Source organism: Megachile rotundata, chromosome 2 (assembly GCF_050947335.1).
Source record: "Megachile rotundata isolate GNS110a chromosome 2, iyMegRotu1, whole genome shotgun sequence".
Lineage (NCBI taxonomy): Eukaryota > Metazoa > Arthropoda > Insecta > Hymenoptera > Megachilidae > Megachile > Megachile rotundata.
Genome location: NC_134984.1, coordinates 24,112,860 through 24,138,552, shown reverse-complemented (window position 1 = coordinate 24,138,552; position 25,693 = coordinate 24,112,860). Strand labels below are relative to the sequence as shown.

The window sequence follows — 25,693 nt, the reverse complement described above, 5'->3', positions numbered from 1 at the left end:
ACTCTGCAAAATCTATTTTAAGAATATATAAATTATATTATTATAATATATAGAAACGATAAAATATTTATTACGAATAAATTATATATGAATATACAGGTATAAATTATCCTTTACTTTAACGAATGCCGTATTTACGGCGAAATCGTATCCCCACACGATTTCATTTCGCAAAAGTATTTAAATTGCTTGTATGATTTTGTCTCTCTTTCTTTCTCTCTCTCTCTCTCGTTAAAATAATTTCTCTGTCACTGTGCCGTCTCTCGTTGTACCTAAATTTTGACATCGGTCATAAACCTGACGGAGAAAATATACGAATAGTAAGAAAAAATAATGTAAGACAAGACTTTCGAAACTAATATGGACCGAAACTCATCTTTGTATATGCACTATGAAAGTGAAACAAGCATGCGGATTGCATTGAAACGTATATTTTTGTATAAATGTTTGGTTCCCTGTATCCTTGATTTTTTAATATTTAACATGACCGAAAAATAAAAGATTACTGAGTATATGCGGCCACCGTAAAAAATAAACATAAATAAAGGCCAGTAAAAGCTTTTTCTGGAAAAATTCATTGTTTTATAAATATGATCTCGCATAAAACGAGTAGTATACATGTACTTATTTACTTGAACAAACGCCATCTGCTTCAGTTTGATATCTTCGGTTCTATTCGTTCTACTTCGTTATGAGAGAAATTGTATGTAATGACTAATACCTGTGCAATGCAATCTCCTTGCGAATAAATTTTTTTCCATTGTACATTTTTGTTCGCGATAAAACGTAAAGTTGGAGTATTTTATACATTTGCCCGATTTTAACGGGTACTTTTTGTATGTATTTTATAAGTAGTACTTATTGAATAGCTGTGATAACGATATAATTAATCTGCGTCGCTGGTTGCATTCTTGATTATTTGTAATTTGTTTTAAATTGTGATACGGCTACGATGAAACAAAAATTATATTAGATCAGTAAGTGTGAGGAAGAGGTGTTATTATAGTTTATGCTATGAGACAAAAAAGTATTTAAAACATTTTGAGCGTTATTAGCATCAATTAATCATAGTATGCTTCCTTATATTATTTTTTCTAACAATATGTATAGTTAAATTTCAGTTTTCAAACATGTAATAAATTTTGTTAATGTCGTTTTTAGATTTAGTATTATGTGTACTGCATATTTTATGAACTCTTAAAGAATAAATGAATTACTTTGAAAACATTTGATTATTTCTTATTTATTAAAATGTATCATTCCAGTACATAATTAAAAATTGCAAAAATTTTCTGTTTTATATTTATATTTATCTCTTACATACCTATGCTTTCAAATTGCAACAAATGAAATATGTTTGTCAATTGACTGACGATAATGATAAATATGTTTACAAATGCCGGAATTAATATTTATTTATTTTTAGGAATGGTAGCTGCTGGAGCCACAGTTTTAATGGCAACCAGTGGAGAAAGTTCTTCGAATGGCTCACAAAATGATTCTATTAAATATGAGAATCGGAACATTTGTTCTCCTTATAACGAGGTGCATCATAATCAGCAGAACACAGAATGTTCAATTAAAAAGAGTATAACGCCTAGTGTTATAAATAGTAAGTATTTTAGGTAACTTAAAATTTTTTTGAAAACTTATCTACTTGTAAAGTTAAATGTTTAATATTTAACTCCTTGAATTTTCTGTTTACAACAGTAAATGATAAAATGTCTTTACATACATTTACACAGCCATCGATTTATTATATATAATCTAGTTGTTGCGCAGTCAATAGTACCTCATTGATATGGTTACAAGAGTAGTCAGAGGGTTAAATTAATTTTTTTAAAAACAATTGCCAAAGAATATGTCATTACTCTTATGTATATGCAATCTACTTCAATTTAATGAAATCGATGTTTTTATGATAGGAAACAAAAATCGTACTTCCATATTGGAAAGAAGTAGTCGGTTAATTCCAAGATCAGAGAATAAAGAAAGTAAAAATCTTACATTATATAAAGCAGCGCCAATTCGTGAAACTAAGACTTCTAGATTAAGGGCTGCATCAGTTATATCCCCTAATGGTAAGTTGCATTTTGCTTTCTGTTTTTTGTAGAGCACGCTGTATGTTCTATTACCTTCAAATTTGTTTCATTTATGTAGGTGGATCAATGTTATCGAGAAAATTAGGTGTTTCGGAAGCTTCTGCTCCTTTAGGCCTCCAACCCAGCGGTAGTTTATCGATTAAAGATGTAAGTAGTTGTGTTTAATTTACCAAATAAAAGCTACATCGAGATAATTTAAAAATAGAACATATAATATTATTTCCAGGAAAATTCAGTGTCGGGTAACAATAGTATCATAAATTCTGTGAGAGAAAGGGATAAAAGTTATAAACGGAAATCATATTTAAATCGATCACTTAACGTGGAATCAACAGGAGATCGTTCGTGTCAGTGTGAGTGATCTAACTAAATAGTTATTTAGATTCGTGCTCATATTTTGCAGTGTTGGTTTCTGTGGATTGGCATTTACAAAAATTTTAATATGTATTTTAGCCGAACATAGTGTTAGACAAACCAGAAGACAATCAAATAAGCAAAGTTACATATCTGATACGATATCTACTTCAAATTCTAGTAATCAACGTCAAGCAACAAATAATTTAGATAAAAAATCCTCAGAGTCAAAGGTGGCTTACAGGAAAGTTGGTACTCAAGTTACAACTTCTTCAAAAGCTTGTATATTGCCTTCTGTAAATACATCTGTGAATGCTAAATTTTCGAATATGGAGCGAACTAGGTAATAACTGTACTTTTATCATTATTTATTGTACAATATGTGAGATTAATATAAAAATTAATTTTTTTTATAATAGTGGCGGTCATAGTGATTCAGAAGTTTCACGAAGAGTCGATGCATTAACGGCATTGACGAAATCGGCTATAGAACGTGTGGAACGACTTACGTCGCATACAAATTTGCCAACAAATTACGGACCACAGTTGGAAAATCATTCGTCTACCGTATTACCACACGCAAATCCTTCTAATAGTACCGAAAGTAACTTGAACAATGTACGCGCGTTACAATCATCTCCAAGAAAGAGTTCCATTTTAAAGAAATCAAATGATGAACATTGTCACGACGGATCTTTAAGCCTGCAACATACACCGGTCTCAATTCTAAAACATAAAATGTCTGAAAATGAAATGAATCAAAATTTGTCCAGTTCAACTCATACCGTCTTACCTGTAACATTTTCACCGTCTGTAGTTGAACCAACACACAAAAGACATGGTATTTTAAAGAAACGTAGTAGCTTAGACGAAAGTGAAATACTTCGGCGGCGTAGTTGTTCGCCAGACATTTCGTTTGCCGATAATATTTATTCTGAATTCAGGCCAATATTAAAAAATCAAAGGCGATCGTCTTTGGAAGAAATTATTAAAAGGGATCAGAGCCCAGATCCGCAGCCGACGTCTATATTAAAACGAAAATCATCTAGGGAAGACGATAGGGAAGATCGTCAAATCGCTTCTTTGGAACCACAAGGTATACTTAAAAGAAAATCTATAAATAGCTTGCGATCAAACAACGTTAATCATCACGTGACCATTACAACGGATGCAACAAGTGTGAGTGGTCCCGAAATACTTGATAGCTCCGAGGTGAGGCCAATATTAAAGAAGAAACACAGTAGAGAGGAATCGTTTGGTAGCGATCCTCCGTCCATAGAGCCACGGCCAATATTGAAAAAGAAGTCGAGCACCGAATCCGACGAACATGACGATAAACCTAAAAAGACAATTTTGAAATCAACTCGGAAAAATTCACAAGATGAATGTAATGAAACGGAATTAACCTCGCCGAAAAAGTTATCGATGCTTAGAAGTCGCGTTTTACAAACTAGAACAAGCGGGACAGTGGAAAATGATTCTGTACGACCTATATTGAAACAAACTGGCTGTAAAGAGAGTGAATCACGAGTCCGTTTGAATTTATGCGACGAGACGATTATAAATGATGATGCGTCTTCTAAATCAACAGATGTATTTTTACGGAAAAGAGCACAATCTGTGGGTCATATACAACCATCTAACATCCACAATGAATTTACTGGTGTACTTAACAAACGAAGATCTCTCGAATTAATATCTGTGAATGATACATCGGAAGAGAAATCACAGAAAAAGTTCATGGTAACTAGTAACTCTTCAAAAACGGATCTTCCTCTAAGTAGCGAGAGTGCCAATTCTTCTATTGCTTCCTGCGACACACTGTACGGGTACGTGTTGTTTATATTAATACATTATATTTTAGAAAATGATGTAAAATAATATTTATAATAAAAAGCAACAATTGCGAAATATATATATATATATATATATATATTGAGTTATTTGAGCATATATTTTGGAGAAAAAAGTTTATAAATTTTATAGAAAATCTATAGTCTTATAAATATTATCTAATTATATTTAAATAATAATATTAAAAGATTTCTAATTATTATTATCGTTACGCAACGTTTTTTCTTTTATTAAAATATGCATTGTAATTGGCAATAGTTGTATCATTGTCAATTTCTAATATCTTAAACAATTTGTTTGTACAATTTGTTTGACATAGTGATATATAAGTTTGTAAGACTCTGACACTATGCCAAGTTTAATTATAGATCACCTAGCGATTCTAAAAGCTACCGGAAAACAGAGAATCAGAACATGCATGCAACCTGTATATTTGTTTAAAGATTTAAGTTGTTTTGTTTGAATGCAACTTGTGATTTGTAAAACGTGTCAAGCAAAAAATTTATTTACTTGTCACGTTCATTTTCTGCAGCCGCACATTCAAACGTTCAGAAAACACGATCTAAAATAATTTCCTTTACCAAGATGAATGAATCCATCGATTCTTGTCATATATATATGTATATATATATGTATATGTATATAGAAATGATAGTTTATTAAACATTTTTTTATGCATATGTCTCTAATAAGATTTTTAACTTATATACATATAACAATAAAAAAATTAATGATGCATCTAATTACAGCACAACAAATGAGAAATTAGTATTAATGGACAAAGAAAAGCAAACAGTTAATGACTTTGAACCCGAGGCAGAAAATAAAGTAAATCTATGTGGGTTTTCTATGGACAACGATACGAGTAACGGTGTTATGTTTTCTGAAAAAATGATTAATAACAAACAGTATTCGGACGATGAGGCGCTGTTGTTACAAAGAAAATTAGACGATACAGATACCCAGGAAACTAATGGTGTACATCGTAGCAATAGCGTTTCCAAGATGACGTTACATTTCAGAAATTTACAGGAAAAAGTAAACTCTATAGAAAAGGATAGTTCATTCCAAAATAAACCGAATAAAGGATCACATGGAATACAAAGGTATAGAGAACGAAAATATCAAGGAAACGATAGATTCAATACACAACCGGTAACTCTTCAAGAAGTACAGGAAGCAGTTTTACAAAACCAGCGCAATATCTCTAATAGAGATTTAAAATCGGATACAACCGACGATGAACTAGATCCTTCTAAATTAAGTTTGGCAGAACGAGTACGTTTATTTAATCAGAAAATTGATACTGAAAAAAGTTCGGTATCAAATAATGCGTCAATTGAAAGGCATTTGCGAAGACGGCCAGCTACTCGATATAAAACGCAACCGGTTACATCCGAGGAAGTTGAAGTAGCATCGCGAATATCCCCATTAAGTACTGGTAATCAGCCTCCATTAGACATGATGTGTAAGTACCATACATTTGTTACGGTAAACTATCGGTGATACTTTAATTTTTTTTTTTCTTTAATTGAACTTTCTAAAAACGTTGATGGTTTTCAAGGTAATTTACCAAAAAGTATTTTAAAAACTATACAGTTACATACGCATAGTGTACCTCGAACAAAAAGTCCTGAACTCGAAGGTATGAAGTTAATAAAATCCGTACTTAAAAAGGAGTCTGAAGAATTAGAACAACGAACATGCGAAAATTGTGATGTTTTACCACGTTCTATATTAAAATCCAATCAAAAAATGGAAGAGAATAAGGTAACAGTATTATATCCTGATAAAACGAATGAATTAATCGAATCAATACCGATACAAGATCTTATGCAGCAGGATGTAGAGGGTGAAATGAAACATAATTATACTACGCAGTTTGATTTGAGTTCTACATATAAAAAAGATAATGATAAAGTTGGTAAGTAGTTAGAAATTATATAAATGTGTACAGTATGTTTCTGTGCATGTGATATTCAATAGATATAACAATATTTATATGTTCATTAGATGACGTTAGCAAATTTCAAACTGAAACTGTTACATCTAAAGAACACGAAGAAATGCTTCGGACATCGGAAAAGACTTTTGTTCAAAATCATGAAACTCTTTCGAAACAAACTAGGTAATAGATTTCACGTGAAAATATTATACTTTGTATTAGTAACGTATTTTATACAAATTTTATATGTGAAAACGTTTTTTTTTCTTTCTTCTTTTTTTTTTTTTTTAAAAGAATAGAATGTCCTTTCATTTATTTAGAATTGCTGATAAGATTATATTATGTAAAAGAATGTAAAAAATGTGGACATACGCGTATATTATAATAAACTATTTATAGGTATGCTTCGTTGTTAAAGAGCGCCAGTCACCATGCGATTAGCAGCAAAACCAACGAAAGTGACTCGTGTACTGGAAGAACGCAAAAGCAACATCCTGTAGCTCTTCCAGGATTATATCGCAGCGCGACACAAGCAATACCGACGGTAGATACTAATGATGGTCCAAGCATGAGTATCGCGGAACGATTAGCTGCACTACAGCGGAGTGGTACTACAAGTTGGAAAAAACGCATAGCACCGGAATCACCTAATCCATCTGTAATATTTTTTTCTGTTTAAATTGTTGATATCACAGCGATTCTGTTCTAAAATCTGAACAATCTAATATGCATAACTATAATTAACTGAAATCGACGATTAGGATGGATTATCAGCTACTGGCTTGCTCGGTAAAGAAGAGTTAAGCATTAAACAAGGAGTACTAGCCGATTGTCTTGGAAAGTTAGAATCTGCTACAGAGGGATGGAGAAAGAGAATAGCTGCATCGGACGTAACAAAATTTACAGTGGCTGGTAAAATGAAGGTAGAACAGCCAGAGAATTTGGATCCAGGACCATCTTCGCCGCTTATCGAAGTTACAGGGAGTATTGCAGATAGAAAGAAGAAAACGCCTCGACCCGAACGATTCAGAGCGAAAAAAGGTAATGTAATTTCAAATTTAAAACCGAAGAAGAGAGTACTGGAAATGCGGAAATGTATTTTCAAACAGGATACGCAAAGGATGTTGCGTCTACGCCGACTAGTCCAAATAAAGCTTCGTATATTAAGTCGCGAGGAAGCTTTTCTGAACCTGCCAGCGAAGACAGTGGTTAGTAGATTGTTTAATAGGTAGGTAATTAATTTTCAATTAAAGATTACGTTGAAGCTCATATATTTTATTAGGCGAAGAATTGAAAGCAGGAAAGAATACATCACCTGTGGTATCAGTACCTAAGATAGACGATGAAACGTTCACTTCGTTTTTCACTGGAATTTCATTAGAAAAATGTGAGACTGAATCTATTGATTTAAACGAGACCGATTTTGACATGATTACCTCGCAGTCTGAATTGTAAGTGTAATTTCTCTTGTTAGCATATATCACTGATTATATTTGGTAATAACATTTCGAATAAATTTATGCGTTTGTAGATTAGTTCAGAAACGAAATCTACATTTAAAACGACGACGTGTCGTATCTAGAAATCCCCTTAAATCGCTTGCAGCTCGTACCGATTTAAAATCAGAATATACCGAGATACGGACTGGTATTGCAGAGAAGGTAATGAAACAATTAAATGTCGAAAAACGTAAGTCATTGTAATATTTTGTTATACGTATACTATTGACGTCACACGATACGTTTACTATATCATTGTATTATTTTATAGTAGCCAAAAATTCATCGTTAGCAATGGAAGCTTTAGCAGGCCTAGCTTCTACCGAAGATTTTAGTAATATAACGCTAAGGAATGTTACGGAAACAAATATTTCAGCGAACAAGCTGCAACCATATAAAGATAAAATGTTGATTTTAATTAAGGGCAGACGTCACATACAAGTACGATTAGTTGAGCCAGTCGCAGAAAGTATAAATAGCGGTGATAATTTCGTTTTGGTAACAAAATCGGAGGTAATTAATAGAACAATATTTATTTATTTGTAATATTTTAATAAGTAATATATTTTCAATTTTCAGGTTTATAACTATGTTGGAAAGTATTGTAACATCATTGAAAAAACTCGTGGTGCAGAAATAGCGTTGAGTATTCAACAAAACAAAGACCTTGGTTGTCAAGCATCTCAAGTGATTACTATTAACGAAGATAAAATAACTTGTACAAAAAGTCAGTTGCAAAAGTTTTGGAATTATCTTGGAATCGAAAGTGAAGACGTGAATGGTAAGATGATATCTGTCATGTAACGCTAATATGAAAATAATGAAAATAAAAGAGTAACAAATATATATTGACGGATAATAGTTATCGATGGCGGGCATCCTGACGAGGATGAACTTTATGAAACGGTCATGATGGATACGAACATGGTATATGAAATTAAAGATGAAGAATTAGTACCTCTCGAAAAATTTTGGGGTGCTATACCAAAAATTGAAATGCTTGATCCAAATAAGGTTTCTAATTATGAAAAAACTTCGTTTCGATATTATGCGTACGTACATGTTTTCATTTATTAACGAATAATCGTCTTTTTCTTTTCTCAGGTTTTGGTATTTGATTTTGGCAGTGAAATGTATATATGGAGTGGAAAAGGAGCTTCTGCTGATAAAAAAAAACTTGCAACGCATCTGGCTACAGAAATGTGGCAAGAAGGATACGATTATTCGGAATGTGCCGTATGTCCAATCACCGCCGCATCTATGATCGGTAGACGTACTGTATCAATAACGGATTTAAAATCTGCTAAATTCAGACCAAAATGGTGTTTACTCGCCAAGTTGACACAGCACGTGGAAACGATACTTTTTAGAGAAAAATTTCTCGACTGGCCAAATGTGTCTAATATAATACGAGTTAAAAGCGCTAAAAGTAAAGAGCAAGTTGATGGAACCATAACCATCGAAGTGTGCAATATTGATAATCTGCTAGAAGAAAATAATACTGCTGTTGATCTAATTCTTGAAGGAAGTCATTTAGGTAGAGGTACTGGTTGGTACGATGACGAGGTAATTATATATTTTTTAATAATATATGTATGATGTACATTCAACGTATGATTTAAACGCTTCATTTTTCACAATTTAATTCTCTAGTTAATGAAACAATACGTTGTTACCACGACTGGAGTGAAGGTGTGGCACATCGATGAATTCTCTCATACTTTGTTAGATGACTCTTCCATTGGTCAGTTTTATTCTGGAGACAGTTATATTGTACGATGGATGTATTCCGTTACAATTACTGGTAAATATCAAATTTATAGCGAAATTTCGTTTTAGATCATTAACTTTGATCTTGTTTATCGATACATTACGTAATTCTTTATGCAGGTCGAGAGCTTAGCGGTTTACCGTCAAAGCATTCTGCGAAGGGTCGTGATCGTTCGGTGTATTTTATTTGGCAAGGGCAGAATGCGTCTTTGAATGAACAAGGTGCTGCAGCGTTACTAACCGTTGAATTAGATAATGATCAAGCGCCTCAAGTAATTATTAATAAAATCTTACTAAAAGTACATGTAACTTATATAAATCGTTGAAATTTACGTATACGCGCACATATTTTGTAGCTTCGTGTAGTTCAAGGACATGAGCCGGCTGCATTTTTAAACTTATTTTCTGGAGGAATGATCGTACACTGTGGCAAGAAAACGAATACAAAATGCGACGAGCGATGGCGATTGTACATATGCCGAGGTACTTTAGAGTCAGAGGTGTCTTTAATAGAGATTCCTTGTAGCACTCGCCAATTACGAAGCAGAGGTTCTCTCATATTGCTGGATACCGCAAATAATAAAATTTATATATGGCATGGATCTAATACATTATCTCACATTAAAAAGGTACACTTTCTAACTCCTAATCGTAAAACTTTAAAATGACTTTAATACATTGAACTTTTTACATTCTACAAAATGGAAAAATTAATGTTTTTAGAACATATTTAAAGCAGCAACACTATTGCAAAAAAATCGACCTCCGGAAATTGGCTTGTCATCTGAAAGTAGTATAGAAATTCTTGAAATTAATGAAGGAATGGAACCGAAAGAATTCATTAGTGGTAAATAGAAGCGTAGATGTTTAATATCGCTTTATTATTACGACACGTATTGCTTAATAAAATGAATTTGATTGTACAGCATTAGGTAGATTGAACAAAAAATTGTATGTATCGCTGGAAAAGGAACGATTACAAGAACATACTCCAAGACTGTTTCATTTATCAAGCATTTCAAAAGAATTTAAACCTGTAGAAATATTGTGTCCTCATCGTGCTTCTTTACCAAATCCGTTTCCTTTTCTACAAGAAGAGCTGTATCAAGCTCACCAGCCAGGTATTTTATATTTTACTGAACCTAAGTGAGGTCATTTTGCGTGGATCGCATTGAATATAAGACCATTAATTTATCATTTTAGCTTTATTTTTGTTGGATAATAAAAACGAATTATGGATATGGCAAGGTTGGTGGCCCGATAACGGAGGAGAAGATCAGTCTGGTAGTAAAGCAGTAAGATGGCAAGCAGAAAGAAGAGCAGCCATGACAATGGCGATGCAATACTGGCAAAAAATTCATCCAGAAACAAATAAATATCCAATTTATTTAGTCTGGGCTGGTCTAGAACCATTACAATTCATCAATTTGTTTCCCACATGGTCATATCGTGATGACATAGCGGAACTAAACATAGAGGTATTTGCATATTTATCAAAATTATTGATGATACAGACTTTGCTGACAGAAGGGTGGTACATTTCAAGATATGTGAGATTGATTGTACAACCAAACTGACCTGAAACGTCGAAAAATTATGAAAATTTGAAAATAATAAAAGTATAATTATGAATAAAACATTTCTTTTACAAATAGGATGGCCGGAAGCCTGGTGAGGTATTAACTGTAGAAAGTGAGTTAAATCGATTAACGCAAAGTACGTATCCTCCGGCTCAATTATTACAACGACCTTTACCAGAAGGAGTCGATCCTACACGCTTGGAACTGTATTTATCCCAACAACATTTTCAAGTAAATTTTATAACTTATGCAAATCATTAATTAGTAAATTGATTTCAATAACGAAAGACACATAATTAATATTTCTAACAGGAATTGTTAGGTATGACTAAAGAAGAATTTCAAGAACTTCCAGTTTGGAAACAGATGAATCTTAAGAAAGAAATAGGACTTTTTTGATAAAACGTTCAGACTGCCGATCCTACAAGAAATAGCTGCCCCCCGTGAAGCGATTATTAAAGTTTTTTTGTTAATTGTTTTATGATGTTTAAAAACTTCAGATTTATTAATTTTTCAATGTATCCGCGTTTAAGATACGCCTAAAGTTGCCTATCGACAGAAGAAAAAGAAAATACTAATATTATAATGCAATTGAAGATGTTTACTACTAATATTTCAAATATAATATATACTACATGGTGCGCGTGTATGTATACATACTGCGACGCATACACAGATAGGTGATTATATATTTTTAATACATATTAAACGTAAAAAAATTGGCTTGTGAATATTTCCTTTATATTTGTATGAGCTTTGTATTCAATGATAATACAGTATGTTTAGAATGGCTTATTCTTACATGTGTAACATTTGTACAAGAGCAACTGTATTCTTTACAACATACTCCATGTTTTTGAACAGTATTTAATGAAATTTCTCAATGTTGCTTCGATTTTTATTTCATAACCCTCCCATAATCCTAAAACGATCACACGCATACTATATATGCCGTAACATTCGTTATGGGAAAATGTTGCGCAGTTCACTTCATCAAAAATAATTCTTGCTGAAGTACGTATTGAATAGTGTAGCATTATTTCGTGTACGACGCACTCTAACTATACGGGTTCCCATTCATATTATAATCCGTTGACAGATCCCATTCGCGTAAACTTTTGGATACAGTAGTAGTAGTAGCAGTAGTAGTAGTAGTAGTAGTAGATTCTCAAATTTCCAAATACCTGAAAGTCTAAATTTCCATATCCTTAAATTCTCTAATTTCTAAATCTTCGATTCTTAAATGTTTGTCTCTCGAACATCCGAATTCTCAAATTTTTTAATTTAACGTTGTAAAATTTCCAAATTCCATATATACAAATTTTCAATTTCGATCCCGGTTCAAAGCCATATGACGAAACTTTATTGCACATATGTATAATTTCATTTTACATACCGTATGTATTTGAGATTTATATGACATCGGAATAAAATATATTGTTAAATTTATAAAATAATCGTGAAAAAAACATATGTTCAACAAAATTAATCAATAGAGTTTATTATTGTAATGCAAAGAAAAAACAAGTAGAAACAATTTGGTACATTAAGTTTTAAATATCTGCTATAATTAATCAAATGTACACGTATTTTTTAACGGCAAATTACAAATGTGTGTTCTTTTTTTATTATTTTATAAATTCACCAAGGCACAAGATTATGTAAAATACAAAAGAATTATAAATCAACTTCGAACATATAATTCGGTTCAAAATTTGTTAACGTGTGCAAAGAACGTAAATTCACTGCAATGCTTACAATGGTCGTTTCGTTATTCTAGAATATTCATATTCTATGAGAAATTTACATATACACACATACGCACGTAGTCATTCTCACGTACAAGCACGCATATACACAGAACGAGATACGCCACATATATTTATCTCGAATAACATAAATTAATTATGCAGTTTATAAAAAAAAAGAACATGATATACGCGTGTTATCTGATTCAACGGATACATTTATTACTTTAATCATTTTTTTCTTTTTTTTTTTCATTTCTAAGGGAATGTAATAAAATAAATTTTAATACACGCTTAAGTTATCAATTTTTCAACAGTTACGTAATACGATTGAATTCTTGAAATACACAATAATGAAAAATGATTAAAGTAACATGTATTCATTTTGAAACATAATATATTCGTATATATTATAATAACTTTTTTTACGTAACGCATAACTTAAAAGTAATTAAAGGCAAAATGCCTTACAATTTACGTACTAAGATATACATGTAAATCTATCGTATCTAAATTTTCTAATATTAAAATAGTTCATCTGATTAATTCATTTTGCACATTACGTCGTATCTAAAATCGTGCGTAATGCAAAATAACACGTGAGAGTCATGATTTCTTTGTTCACTTTAATGTTTCCAAATGAACCCTCTTATTATTTTCGTATCCAATTAACATTAGCTGTATTGGAACATAACACTAGCGCTTTTATTCAAATCGTTGGACATCTGTAGCACATAATTATATGTTTTATACGTTTATTTTACAAAGTTATAGATTAAATTTGTAATTAATTCACTGATACAAAATAATTCACATATAAATAGTTAAAATTTGTAAAAATCATCATCAATTATATGTATACTTTAATTTTACAAAAAATGCACAACAAGAATATAATGTTGAATTAAATTGTATCCGATTCAAACATATACATGACACAACTAATTTAAAAATGATTTTGTCTAGAAAGAATATATATATGTTATATAACAAGTGACAAATATGTATTTACATTTTCATATTGTTATGCATGTTATAAAATGTTACTACCAAGTGTAATACTTCGTCAAAATATTTATTTCTTTTTAAGTTAAACGTAAAAATAAGAGAAAGTAAATATACAATATAAACGCAACATTACCGTTTGCATATTCACAGAACTTTTCCATCAATATAAGCCTTTATGGCAGTTTGACATTCTATGGAACACCAATGTTGGATTAGTAAATAAGTCTCTGATTCCAATGCTGCATCCAATTTTTTTCGCAGACCATGTCTTAGTAGTGTTTTCGTAGCTTCCATAGACTGAAAATGATTAAACAGAGCATTGAATACAATACATATGCAAATAAAGAGATCAGAACATGTATAAATATTAATTAGCTCCACACTTATTTAACTTCTAGATAGAGACGAGTAAAACATTCTGCTGTTACTTGCAACATAAGTTTGATTCTTTTAAACAACCATATATTTAGAAAAATGTTGGTTTTAACTTATTTTCTATTATCTACGATAACCAAATGTTTTGCCGGTTATACTATAATCAACAGCAAATTAAACAATATTACATTCAAATATTCAGATGATGTATGTACAGTTAAAAACAAATCAGGTAAAAAACAAATGTATAATTTATAATATTTAAAATGCAGATTAACGGAGAAAGTGATTTACACGAATGTAAGATTAACGAGGTGTGTAACGTGATTTATGATCGATTTTGGGTATCCAGTTTAACCGAAAGAATTTGTCGTTGTCCCAATAGAAAGGAATGTCCTTGGCAATGGTTAAAAGAACCTGAAGATATGTCTCTCCAGCTTAACAACAAATCATATATGAAGGTATGCATAAATGTTTATTATAGATTGCAATATAGAAAATTGGAACTTATTTCTTGTAGTTTTGTTCTCCGATAGCAGAAATGAATGTGTGTACGCGTAACGAAGAAGCGGTACAAATATATGGTAAAAGTGACCGAAATAACTCTTACTTAACGCCATATAACGTCACTTTGCATTGTACTTGTCCAGAGTCACATTTCTGGAGACTTCAAAAATACGTGTACGAGGAAAATGATTTAATTGTGCAAACGTTCAAGTGTGTCAAGGTATATCTTGAAAAATTAACAAGATTAATAGATGTCTTGTATATTCTAATAAATTTCATTATATATTTTTTTTTCACACAGAAAAGAATGTGCGTTACTCGAGAATTTTGTGGGCACATACGAGCTGATTTATATTCGACGTATTATAAGTGTACTTGTCCTCAAAACCATTTGTGCATCTTTAAAGATCAAAACAAGGAGAACGTTCAAGAATTACTTTATTCGGGACCTGCTTACAAAGGATATTGTATTCCGTTTGAAAATATGTAATATTTAGTTGTTGAAATGTTCATGTAGAAAAAATACATACCTGTGAAGATTGTTCGCTCATTAGTTTTAAAGTTGGTAATAATTCCACTTGAAATCTGTCTGGCCATAAAACTCGAGTTACAAGACCAGCTCTTAACGCTTCGCTGGCCGTTAAAGTTCTTCCACCTAACAATAATTCGCTCGTCTGTAAAAAATAGAAATCCATAATGAAATAACACGTTAAAATATATGTATGTATCTCTGTATACGCGTTCAACACTTACAATTGCACTTCCTAATATATGCGATAGGGTGTAAACAGCTGCGCCTTCGGCAATTTGACCCAATTTTCCATAAGGTGTACTAAATGTTGCTTTATCGCTAGCTATAACAAGATCGAACAAAGGTAACATTGTTACTCCAAGTCCAATCGCAGCACCCTGAATCCCAGCGACAATGGGTTTATTGAATGATGCTAAAGTTTTAATAAAGTCTCTAAATTTCCGGGAAAAAAAATTAACTGAGTTTAACATATACGCAACATTAATAGGATTTTTACAATAATAATTAAGCACACACTTAACGGCATCAGCCAATTCTTGGGCACGAATTCGCCGCTCTTCTTTATTTGCATGTAAAAGCGTAGAAAGTTCAAGACCTTCGCAAAAACTGCTGCCTGTTGATGTTAGTAAAACAACTCTACAGTCATCATCTTTCTTTAAAATAGATAATGTTTCACGAAACTCTTGCATCACCTACAAATTTAATAAATAACTGATATTTTATAAATCTTTAACAAAATATTAAATACAATACCTGAAGAGTAAGAGCGTTCCTTATTTTCGTCGAAGATGACGGTGTAAGTATTAATTGAACAAGATTACCGTGTCGCCGTACGTTTATCTCTTTGTTACTGAACTGACTACGAGTTTCCATTTTTGTTTTATTATCCGATTCTACTGTCTTAGTAATACTTGCATTTACTGTAAAAAATAAATTTTTTAACTAGCACTTCATATCATAAAGTAATAACGATATTGTGTAATTATAACATGTTATTTTCAAAGATTACTTTTCTCACCTTTGCTTTTACGGTTTGCCGTCGAATTTCCAGATCGACCTCCAGCACTAACTACTGCAAGCGCATTCGCGGCTTCAGCGAGACAGGCTGAAAGTTCATCTTCTTTTTTGGACAATCCCTCATCGTTATCCTGCTCGCTTGTTTTAGCAAATGTAACTTTGTTTTTTGTAGTTTTCTTTGTTTTAGATGTTACCTTACCTGTAGCTGCACCATTAGACCGGGTGATAACTTTGCCTAAACCACTATTAGTCTCATTTATTATAGTAATTTCTGGGTGTTTAGAACTTTTATCAGTTTTTTTCGAGTCTGATTTTTTGTTCAAGCGTACAGGAATAGACGTTTTGTCTTCCGTATCTGTAACAATTTCTGTATCTGTTTTTGATGAAACTCTTTTTTTAATTTTCTTTATATTTATTTTATCATCCTGCGAATGCCTTCTCTTTGCAGATCTCAAAGAATGAGGTCCACCTTCGTCAACTTTAACTCCTTCGCTTTTTTCTAGGCTATCGGTGCTAACTCTAGGACTTCCAGATGCACTAGAAAACGAACTAGACGAGTGTCTTCTAATTATAACAGATGCATCCGCTGCATTTCTTATTTTTGCAGGTAAAATGAACTCCTGAGATGGTTCGCTTATTGATTTTACAGACATAACTTGATCCCCAATTTTCTTATCTACATGCATATCGTTTAAATATACAGACGTTCTTTTGGACCTCGAAGAGACTTTCGATACACCTGCTGCCGAAGTACGTAATCTTAAAACGGCATTACGCACCAATTTTTTCCTGATCTTAAGTTCACGCTGTACTTTTTGTATGTCCATAACTTTCGCTTGAGACTTAGTAATTGGAATTAATCGTTTTTTATCTGGTTGTTCCACGTCGTATAGTAAATTCACAACACCTTCGTCCTGCAGTAATCTATCTATTTCATTTATGATCTTTTTTTTGGGTTTAGTTTCTCCGGGGCTGTTTTCCGTTACTCGTTTTGATTTTGAAACAAGTTTTGATCCACTCTTTTTCGACGGTACATTCAATTTTGTTTTTAAAGTAATAGCTTTTTTATTAGAAGTCATATTTTGCCTCAATATCTTTTTAACTACCATATTCCTTGTAGTAATAGATTGTGATTCCTTTTTACTAAGATTTTGTTTCGGACGTTTTAAAAGTATATTCTCGGACTTGTTCAACGTTGAATCAACTTTATTATCTGTAACTTGTTTCGCTGTTACTACTTTTGTTATTGTGATGTCAACATCGTCATCGTTTACATTATTGACCGGTAAAACACTTTCTTCAGATGCATAATTTTCGAATAAACCAATGTCTGTTGTAATTTGTGATGGTTTTTCTTGAATTTGCTTTTTATTTAACAAACTTTTATTTTTGTTTATTTTTTGCCGTTTTACAATATTCTGCTGCTGTTCATGTTCTCTAGCTTTTTCGGTAAGTTTACGTTTTCTACCAGATCTTGATTCATCCAGTCGCACATCTGACGTGTTTACTTCTGCATTTTTTTCTAAAGCATGCTGTTCAACGCTCGCAGAGGAGGTGTCAGACTCAGGTTTTGTATCCTTTGAAGATGATTCGGTAGTTTCGTCTATTAAATCAATATTAACAATTTGTTTCTTTACATCGGATACAGATTTTACCCCTACATCTTTAGAAATTTCGTTTGTAGGTGTAGGTTTAAGTGTTTTCTTTTTTCTTGCCGTGCTTCTCTTAACTGGGGTAACAGGTAATTCTAAAAGTTGTTTCAGTGCCAATTCTCGTTCAACCAACGGATCAAGTTTTGGCGGTGTGTTATGTCCAGTTTGTTCAATGTTCATCGGATGTTTTCCCTCTTCGGTTAATGTCGGTGGTTTTAAGTTTGACCAATCTGGATCAACGTCACCTTCCAATATTGCTAAAAGTTCTTTATTATCAGAACTGCTTTCTTTATTAATTGTTACGCCTATATTATCTATTGATTTTTTCTCGCAATGAGTAGATGATTGAGTAGTCGATTGAGGCAATGGTATAAGGGCTGGTAAAGAACTTGTTGGGCTACCTGCTAATTTGCTCGATAATCTTTGAGTTAGTTTCTTCACAAAAAATATGTCAGGTCCAGGCGGCGCCTCCACAATTTTCTGTTTCTCACGAAGTCTCTCTTTCAATGCTTCTGTTACCTCGGCTGGTGAAGCTATTTGGCTAGTTAAATTACGACCGCGACTAACACTGGGCGTAATTTGTGTTTGTGACGATGACGTTTGATTACATGCAATCGAATCATGAGTTACGTCCTTTAGAGCGTGTTCAGAATTTTGTAATACCGGTAAATTAACTTGGTCCTTATGCGATGGTTTTACGCTACTTTGAATATGTTGTTTGTTCACAGTTTTATTATTACCTATTTGTTCTTTTGATACCTGTATATCTTTATTTTCTTTAATAACTTGTACTACTTTTTTCGTATCCGTACCGAACTCTTCTTTTAAACACGTGATCTCTTCTTCGACTAGTACAACAGTATCCTCTTCTATTGTCTGTATTGTTTTTGTATCGTTTAATAAACTTTTTAATTCAATTTCTACAGTGTCTTGCATTTTAGAAGCTGACTGATTATCGTCTTCCACATTTTCATCGCGCCAGTCATCAAAAATATCTTGAATCACGCTTCTTTTGTTAGATGTATTAATTTTGTTTACTTCGCTGGTAGATATATCTTCCTCTTTTCGATTATCTACTTGTACAGGTATGACAACTTTATTACGAATAACTTCATTACCTTTATACGAATTATCACATATGTCAGTCTTGCCTTTATCGTTTATCTCTGCTTGTTTTATGTTATTTATTTCATCGTTATTTTTGTTGCATTTTTTTTGCATTTCATTGCTATCCACATTAACGTTATTCAGAATTTCTGACTTTGTTACTTCCGAACTGGCAGAAGTTATAGAATCTTTCTCGGAAACAGTATGGTTCAAGATTTCTCTATTGCATTGTCGACTACACGTTTCAGTTACTTCTGAATCTACAACCTCCGTAGAAATCACTTCTATTATAGTTCCATCGTTTTCTTGAGCATAGTCTATCAAATTAAATTCTTCGTTTATAATTTCAGTGTTTTTTGTTTCTTTTTGATCCGTTGAAGTATCATTTTCATTGGAATCTACTACTAGGTCCTTTTCGTGTACCGTTAGAACAATATTTTCTTCTGTTGTTTCATTAGAATCGTCGATGGTAGTTTCCACAGTCACTACCATAACTTCTGAATTACCATCGTTCAAAGTAGATAAATCTGCATCTGTGTCAGCAACGCGCGAAGATTCGTCTTTGTCTTCAAAAGTTTGACTTAGTGTCTTAATTAATGCTTGACACTGAGCATTAGTATCATCGACTGTACTTATGTTTAACACTGTACAAACATCATGTTTTTCAATAATTTGTTTATTATCTTCCGTTTTAATTACATCGATATTACTCGAAAATTTTGTACTTTCGTTATCCAAACATGTATTTTCTGTGCATTCGTTCTTAGTTTCGGTCGAATCATTTATTTGGTTCTCTTTATTTTCCTCCTTGATCTGTGTACACTGATTTTCACCAATTTGCGTATCATTATTTATTACCTCTTTTTTAGATTCACCAATAGTAGAATTATTCGTGTCCGCTATTATTTCAACAGTGTTGTTAACTTCTTCGATTGCACCTTTTACGTCGCATGCATTTAAGGGAAAAGCATTTTGAATTGTATTATCTGCACAATCTAATAGACTACTTTCCTGACCTTCAGGAATATTTATTATATTGTTACCATTTGCTTCCGATTCTAACGACAAAGATAAATTTTCTCCTTTTATTGGTTTCAATTGTATAGTATCACCGTGTACTTCATCTATTTGTTCCATGTTAAAACATAAAGATTATTACAATTATTTAACAAATCATGGACTGTCCTGTTAATAAAAAAACAAATAATTAGTATAATTGATATTTAAAAATTGATAAACAGAACAGTTAGAAATGAATATTTATTGAAACTTATTTGTTTTTGTTACTTCAATTTATCTAAAAAAGTTATTAAACCATACAACTGGAATTTCTTTACGTGTTCGACGTTGAATTAAGCAATTTTTTTAAACCTATCATAACCTTACACAGATTCTTGATTTATTCAGAAAATAAATTTGCTTTTCTTTCCGTTAAGTAAAATGCAAACAAAATATCATATAACTTGTACGACAAATACATTTTCAAATTAATGTTAATGTAAAAATCACAAAAGAAAAACTATGATATATTAATTTTTCGACAATTTAGTCACAATAAATAACGCACTGCACAACAATCCACTTATAACAATTTAACGATTGTACATATATATATTTGAATTGTTCGATAATAATATTATCTGTTCCGTTTAATTGAAAGCTCTTTTACTCTTGCTTTTTCTTATTATTTAATTATATTTTTGTCAGTTGTACAAAATAATATTAATGGCAGGGCAGAAAACTTACCAACCAGGACTGCCTTGTCCATACTGTATAGAATGCAATAAGAATTACATATTATTTAAGTATTACGATCATCTTTTTAGAATAAGAAAACCTTATTCGTTAAATATCTTACATAAATCGCACTCTGATAGATTTCACGCGAAAAAATAATTACTTCCTTAAAATCCAAACACAATGTTTACAAGAATGAAGTCAGAGGTTCATACTACTGCTATCAATTTAAATACTCTTATTTAAATTTTTTATTACACAAATATAGTTATCATAGGATAAAATAAATCCTTAATTCGAAATAAAAGCTTGTCATATATTCTGTCAGAGTATAATAAAAATATTAAACTTGCGGGATATGTTCGATAATTTTTGTATAATAATTAAGTAAATGGGGTTATCACTGGTTCTAACATAAAACTAATGTCTTTACGAATAGTCAATTAGAGATAAAAAAAAAGTATTTCATTTAAATATACGTTATATTACATTATATTCAACGGCAATAAATTAACAATGTCATAATTGACAATGTTATAATTATTATGTTATATTGATATCAAATTTTTGAATTTGTAAAAGTATATTATTTCATTATTAAAATATTAATTTGTTAATAATACGTGTAGCATTAACATGCAATCAAATTTAGGGTGTAAGATTGACTATAGATAAACATGCTTTGCTTTCGAGTTTTCTCCCGCATAGAAATTGAATTTATGAACTAATAGTGGTACACAGTACCGTATAGTCAAAACGAATTTTCGTTTGTTTCGCGCATAATTCTAATTAGTAAGCACGTTCCGTAACGAAGAGTAACGCGCATGCACCCTTAGTAACCCTTACGAGGATCACCACGCCAAACGTGTATATTTGGTGATCTTTTATTTAGCATACTCTTTCGTATCGTTACTGTTTTCCTTTATTCATACACTTTCGCTTACTATAAATAAATATATATATAAATAAATACTATGTCAAAAATTATAGTTGTCCATATAAATATGTATACATTGTTATTTATTTTGTCACGTTCTTCTACACAATTAGTTTTTTATATCTTATTTAGATATAAAATATATACAAAACATTATATATCATTTTAATTAACCACTGTTAATTGATAACTTTGCAGCTCAGGGATCGATCAATTTAAAAAAAAAAATAATGTTAAATACAATAGTTGTAGGATACGAAGGAAGGAACAATGTCACGGGCTTGATATTTCTCAGCGTACATATTTTTTGGTTGGATTTCTATTGGAAGATCACATCAAGGTTAATTTGTTATTTTTTTAAACGAAAATTCCTAACTCTGTTGGCTTCAAATTATAAATGGACATAACGAAATCTTTTTTTTACACAATCGGTATTTTATTACGCGAGATACGAAGTAAAAATCTATTCATTGGATCTTGTATCGTTCTCCGTCTGTGTGAAGTTAACACGATGCCGAAGAAGGCTGAATAAAAAAGATATTGTTCTACTACTTAAAAATTGTTTGTATTTGAATATTTAATGCAACCCATCAATGGGTGAAGGCTAATGCTTTAGGAATCTCCGTATTGTACTATGTATTTCGCGGCGCTTCTGGGTGAGGCAATGTGAGCGCATCAGTGTCACTTTTCATTTCAAAGCTCATAACAGTTTTTTTACAAATTTTTCGTTTGTTGCACTCTTCTGTTTACTTCCTATCAAAGTCAAATAATCTTTGATCGTTTTTGTACACGGTAACGGTATAATATTATTTTTTCGCAAGAATTCATAGTAACTTTGCGATCTGATATTCATTAACATGCAAAGCAATATGAATTCATTCGTGTATCGGCATCCTCTTGGGTCACATTTTTGAGCGGATGAAACGATTTCTTGCACGATCGATTTTTGATTCTTCGAAATTTTTTCCAATACATCACGCGAGACGTTAGCGACTTTAATTTTCTGATTCAGTACGAAGTTTGTTAATACCTGAAATCTCTTCTTCGAACGATAAGTTTCCGCAGCGCGGAACTTTAGCTTTTTCTTTAAAGCTTTTAATTTCATTTGCTCGAGAGGATTTGCAGAATTAGATATACGTTGCATATTTTGTTTGTCTTTTATCCTTTTAACTTTTTGGGACAATATTTTAGAGGCTTTCTTACAAGCAATGCATCTTTTACTATGAATGGATAATACAGAACAATCTTTATGTCGTAAATTGGAATAAATGTCTCTTTTGAAATCTCCTTGATTTTGTACATAATCTAAGTCTACCGTCATAATTCCTTCGCACGTCCGCAAATCCTTAAATTTTTTTAAAATCTCCGGTAACGTTGAAATCATTTTCAAAAATTTTGGAAGTTTTGCTGGGGTAATATCGACAGGGGTAGAATAAATTTCGTAGATCATTTCCCTAGAAGCCTTAATTGTAACAGCTTTTTCGAGAACATGTTTTTGAATTCCGTATTCATCGATTTGTACGATGCACGATAATAAAAGAGTTTCTTCTGATGCTTTTATCAATTTATTTGCATTCCATGGTTTTGGCAGTTTCATACGTAAATTATTCTCGATGCTATCCTCGCCTGTTTGAAAGAAAAATTGATGTAAATTCCGAAATTATGAAATTTTCAAACCTCTAAATTTTAGAAGCCACTTGTGATCATGCCTGATGCGGGCACTGGTACTGTTATTATAGCTAGGAAACCTACTAGATATCTATATACATATTTTTACAATCACACCAAGAATAATAAAGTATTTAACAAAGTAAATAAGTAAAAGTAAAGAAATGATTATTAAAAATTTGGCAAGTTTACTTTTAATAATATCATTTTAAATTAAAGTAATATACTACCATAGCAACTTAATATGTATTTTGAATTTGAACTTTTTCAGAAATCGAATAGATACCGTATTTACCTAGAGATTTTAAGTTAAACGAGACAGAGTCGAAAGTAACATTGGTCCAAGCATCCTCTTGTGCTTTATCATTCGCTGTCAACAACTTAGATCTTGAAATATCATTCGCTGCACACTGATACTTTGTTTCCGCATGCTTATTCGGTAGCGCATCTTTGGCTAATAAGTCATATAAGTATATTAATTTAGACGTAATTAAATGCTGCTAACTAAATTATTATTACACTGAATTCTTTTTTAATTTTAACAATCCAGAAGAAATATTATTTTGTAAATAATATTATTACGATATATCGTTGTTTATTTTAACTAGCGAAAATACAAGGAAAAAGCCTGGGAAAATAAAAGTACCGTTTTATTCGTATATTAACTTTTTCTGTAATAAAAAAGCATCCAGTACTTACGTCGAAGAGCAACATTGGGTTTAATGTCAGAAGTTGCAGAAACGAATAAATATTCAGAATTCGTGGGTACAAACTCCGTTTTAATTTCTGTAGATGCATCTTCTAAGTCGAATTCACATTTCGTAGTATTTTCAATATTATTCGATAAATCGTTAGCTTGCAATTTATTTGTTGTCAATGTATCTGCTGACACTATCGATATAAAAGTCATTAGTAGTTACTATTAATTGTTTTCATATTAAATAGCTATAAATGTAATTTGTTCGTTTTTTTGAATCTCTTGAAATAGATTTTACGAACTTACTACACAGATCGTTAGAATTTATATCCAAATTACTGAAAGTATTTACACAAACAGTTTCAGCATCGGCTTTCGACAAGGAGACGGAAGAGCCTGTACATTGAAAATAAATAATAAGTAAATAATTATATTAAAATTAATCTATATTATTAAAAGATACGTTAAAAAATAATTTCATAGGCAGCTACATATTGTTAGCAACGCAATAGGAAGTACATGGAATAACACTCACATGGCAATAACGCGTACGTGTGATCGGTAGTTAGAATTTTATGAGAACTTCTTGACTCAAAGGTCTGGTCAAATATCGTTGGTACAGCGCCTTTTTTCAAACGAGCATGCGCAAGAGGGACCTAATAGATTTTGAACATTTCATTTTAGTATTTATTATATTAATACATAAGAGAATGAAAAAATGTTAGCTAGAGGACATCTAAATGTTATCTATTATTTATTATAAAAATCTTGGTAAGATCTTACCTGCGCTATAAGTTTACCACTGTTGTCATATTTTACATATTCTTTAATTAATAAATGTTCCTCAAAATGTTTCTCACATACACGTTGATTTAATCTTAAAAATTCAATTCCTGGGATGGACATGATCCATTTTTCTCGAAGCGATTCATCATTTGGAACTTGAAAAGTCGAAGGATTCTTTCCACCTTTATATTTGTTAAGTTTACAACTGGGCACCGCGCAATACGAAGGCATATCACGATAATATATCCTTATTACGTGATTCACGGATAATACGTTATTGTTTCCTTGCTAGCAGGTTAAGTTTATTTATTTATTTACTTTTTTTCATTGCACGAGACGATAGTGGCGCCGCGTGACAAACAGAAAATCAAGATCATATTTACGTAAATACCTATCTATTATGTTTTTACAAGCTGGTAAATTCGATGGTGGAAAAAGTTTGGTGATATTGTCTTGTGTATATTATAAAAAATAAATAATAGAAATATTGTTTTAATAAGATGATAGGAATGTAGTATGCGAGAATTTGATAAAATAAGACGCGAAAATGCAAAATCAGCTTGTTTCAATCACTCGTAATTGAAAGGTTTCGTATCGAAATATATAATAAAAAATTGAAATACTGCTTTATCGACCGATTTCGAACATACTTATTTTTTCTGTCATTTATCGACCAGAAACGTAGCTTACGCAGATTTCCGTACGATGGCTAAGCAAACTTTCGAAGGGCGGCATTTTCTAATATCGAAACGATTCGTCTCGATATTAACCTATAAATAGAGGGCTCTATTATTTTCTAAATATCTTCGATCGATTAA

At 31.6% G+C, this 25,693-nt stretch overlaps 4 protein-coding genes across 13 annotated transcripts; 2 read left to right on the top strand and 2 right to left on the bottom strand.

The window, feature by feature from the left end:
- Positions 1 to 1,428: 1,428 nt before the first annotated feature.
- Svil (Supervillin) lies at positions 1,429 to 11,992 on the top strand. 2 transcript variants are annotated; one of them, XM_012294028.2, is made up of 27 exons: positions 1,429 to 1,612; positions 1,926 to 2,081; positions 2,161 to 2,249; positions 2,329 to 2,455; positions 2,556 to 2,799; positions 2,876 to 4,285; positions 5,060 to 5,778; positions 5,875 to 6,080; positions 6,153 to 6,234; positions 6,324 to 6,438; positions 6,655 to 6,913; positions 7,017 to 7,296; positions 7,365 to 7,463; positions 7,538 to 7,706; positions 7,787 to 7,944; positions 8,026 to 8,267; positions 8,334 to 8,535; positions 8,617 to 8,768; positions 8,859 to 9,320; positions 9,408 to 9,558; positions 9,645 to 9,796; positions 9,881 to 10,153; positions 10,248 to 10,371; positions 10,451 to 10,645; positions 10,728 to 11,002; positions 11,180 to 11,335; positions 11,417 to 11,992. In XM_012294028.2, the coding sequence occupies exons 1-27, from the start codon at positions 1,429 to 1,431 to the stop codon at positions 11,501 to 11,503; spliced, it is 6,768 nt and encodes a 2,255-aa protein (XP_012149418.2). In that variant the 3' UTR covers positions 11,504 to 11,992. The 2 variants fall into 2 exon arrangements, with proteins under 2 accessions (XP_012149418.2, XP_012149417.2); XM_012294027.2 differs by having other exon boundaries at positions 6,150 to 6,234.
- LOC100877790 (HP1 and insulator partner protein 1) lies at positions 11,824 to 21,009 on the bottom strand. 7 transcript variants are annotated; one of them, XR_013040684.1, is made up of 9 exons: positions 20,797 to 21,007; positions 16,293 to 20,174; positions 16,028 to 16,194; positions 15,791 to 15,966; positions 15,496 to 15,706; positions 15,273 to 15,416; positions 13,994 to 14,157; positions 12,501 to 13,577; positions 11,824 to 12,296 (listed from the first exon to the last, which is right to left on the bottom strand). XR_013040684.1 is itself a non-coding variant. In XM_076540443.1 (9 exons), exons 2-8 carry the CDS (start codon positions 20,185 to 20,187, stop codon positions 14,005 to 14,007), a joined length of 4,641 nt encoding a protein of 1,546 aa, XP_076396558.1. In that variant the 5' UTR covers positions 20,188 to 20,235; positions 20,797 to 21,007; the 3' UTR covers positions 11,824 to 13,577; positions 13,994 to 14,004. The 7 variants fall into 7 exon arrangements, 6 of the variants coding, with proteins under 6 accessions (XP_076396558.1, XP_076396554.1, XP_076396551.1 ...); XM_076540443.1 differs by having other exon boundaries at positions 11,824 to 13,577; positions 16,293 to 19,988; positions 20,094 to 20,235; XM_076540439.1 differs by having other exon boundaries at positions 11,824 to 13,577; positions 16,293 to 19,988; positions 20,094 to 20,174.
- LOC105663650 (uncharacterized) lies at positions 12,390 to 15,295 on the top strand. 3 transcript variants are annotated; one of them, XM_012294029.2, is made up of 5 exons: positions 12,405 to 12,501; positions 14,259 to 14,442; positions 14,508 to 14,696; positions 14,756 to 14,962; positions 15,044 to 15,295. In XM_012294029.2, exons 2-5 carry the CDS (start codon positions 14,335 to 14,337, stop codon positions 15,230 to 15,232), a joined length of 693 nt encoding a protein of 230 aa, XP_012149419.2. In that variant the 5' UTR covers positions 12,405 to 12,501; positions 14,259 to 14,334; the 3' UTR covers positions 15,233 to 15,295. The 3 variants fall into 3 exon arrangements, with proteins under 3 accessions (XP_076396625.1, XP_012149419.2, XP_012149420.2); XM_012294030.2 differs by lacking the exon at positions 12,405 to 12,501 and having other exon boundaries at positions 14,309 to 14,442; positions 14,508 to 14,549; positions 14,621 to 14,696; XM_076540510.1 differs by lacking the exon at positions 14,259 to 14,442 and having other exon boundaries at positions 12,390 to 12,501.
- A 777-nt stretch (positions 21,010 to 21,786) lies between the features above and the next one.
- LOC100877676 (uncharacterized) lies at positions 21,787 to 25,428 on the bottom strand. Its single transcript, XM_003707045.3, has 6 exons — positions 24,873 to 25,428; positions 24,625 to 24,745; positions 24,396 to 24,485; positions 24,092 to 24,283; positions 23,688 to 23,846; positions 21,787 to 23,350 (listed from the first exon to the last, which is right to left on the bottom strand). The coding sequence occupies exons 1-6, from the start codon at positions 25,104 to 25,106 to the stop codon at positions 22,425 to 22,427; spliced, it is 1,722 nt and encodes a 573-aa protein (XP_003707093.2). The 5' UTR covers positions 25,107 to 25,428; the 3' UTR covers positions 21,787 to 22,424.
- Positions 25,429 to 25,693: the final 265 nt, after the last annotated feature.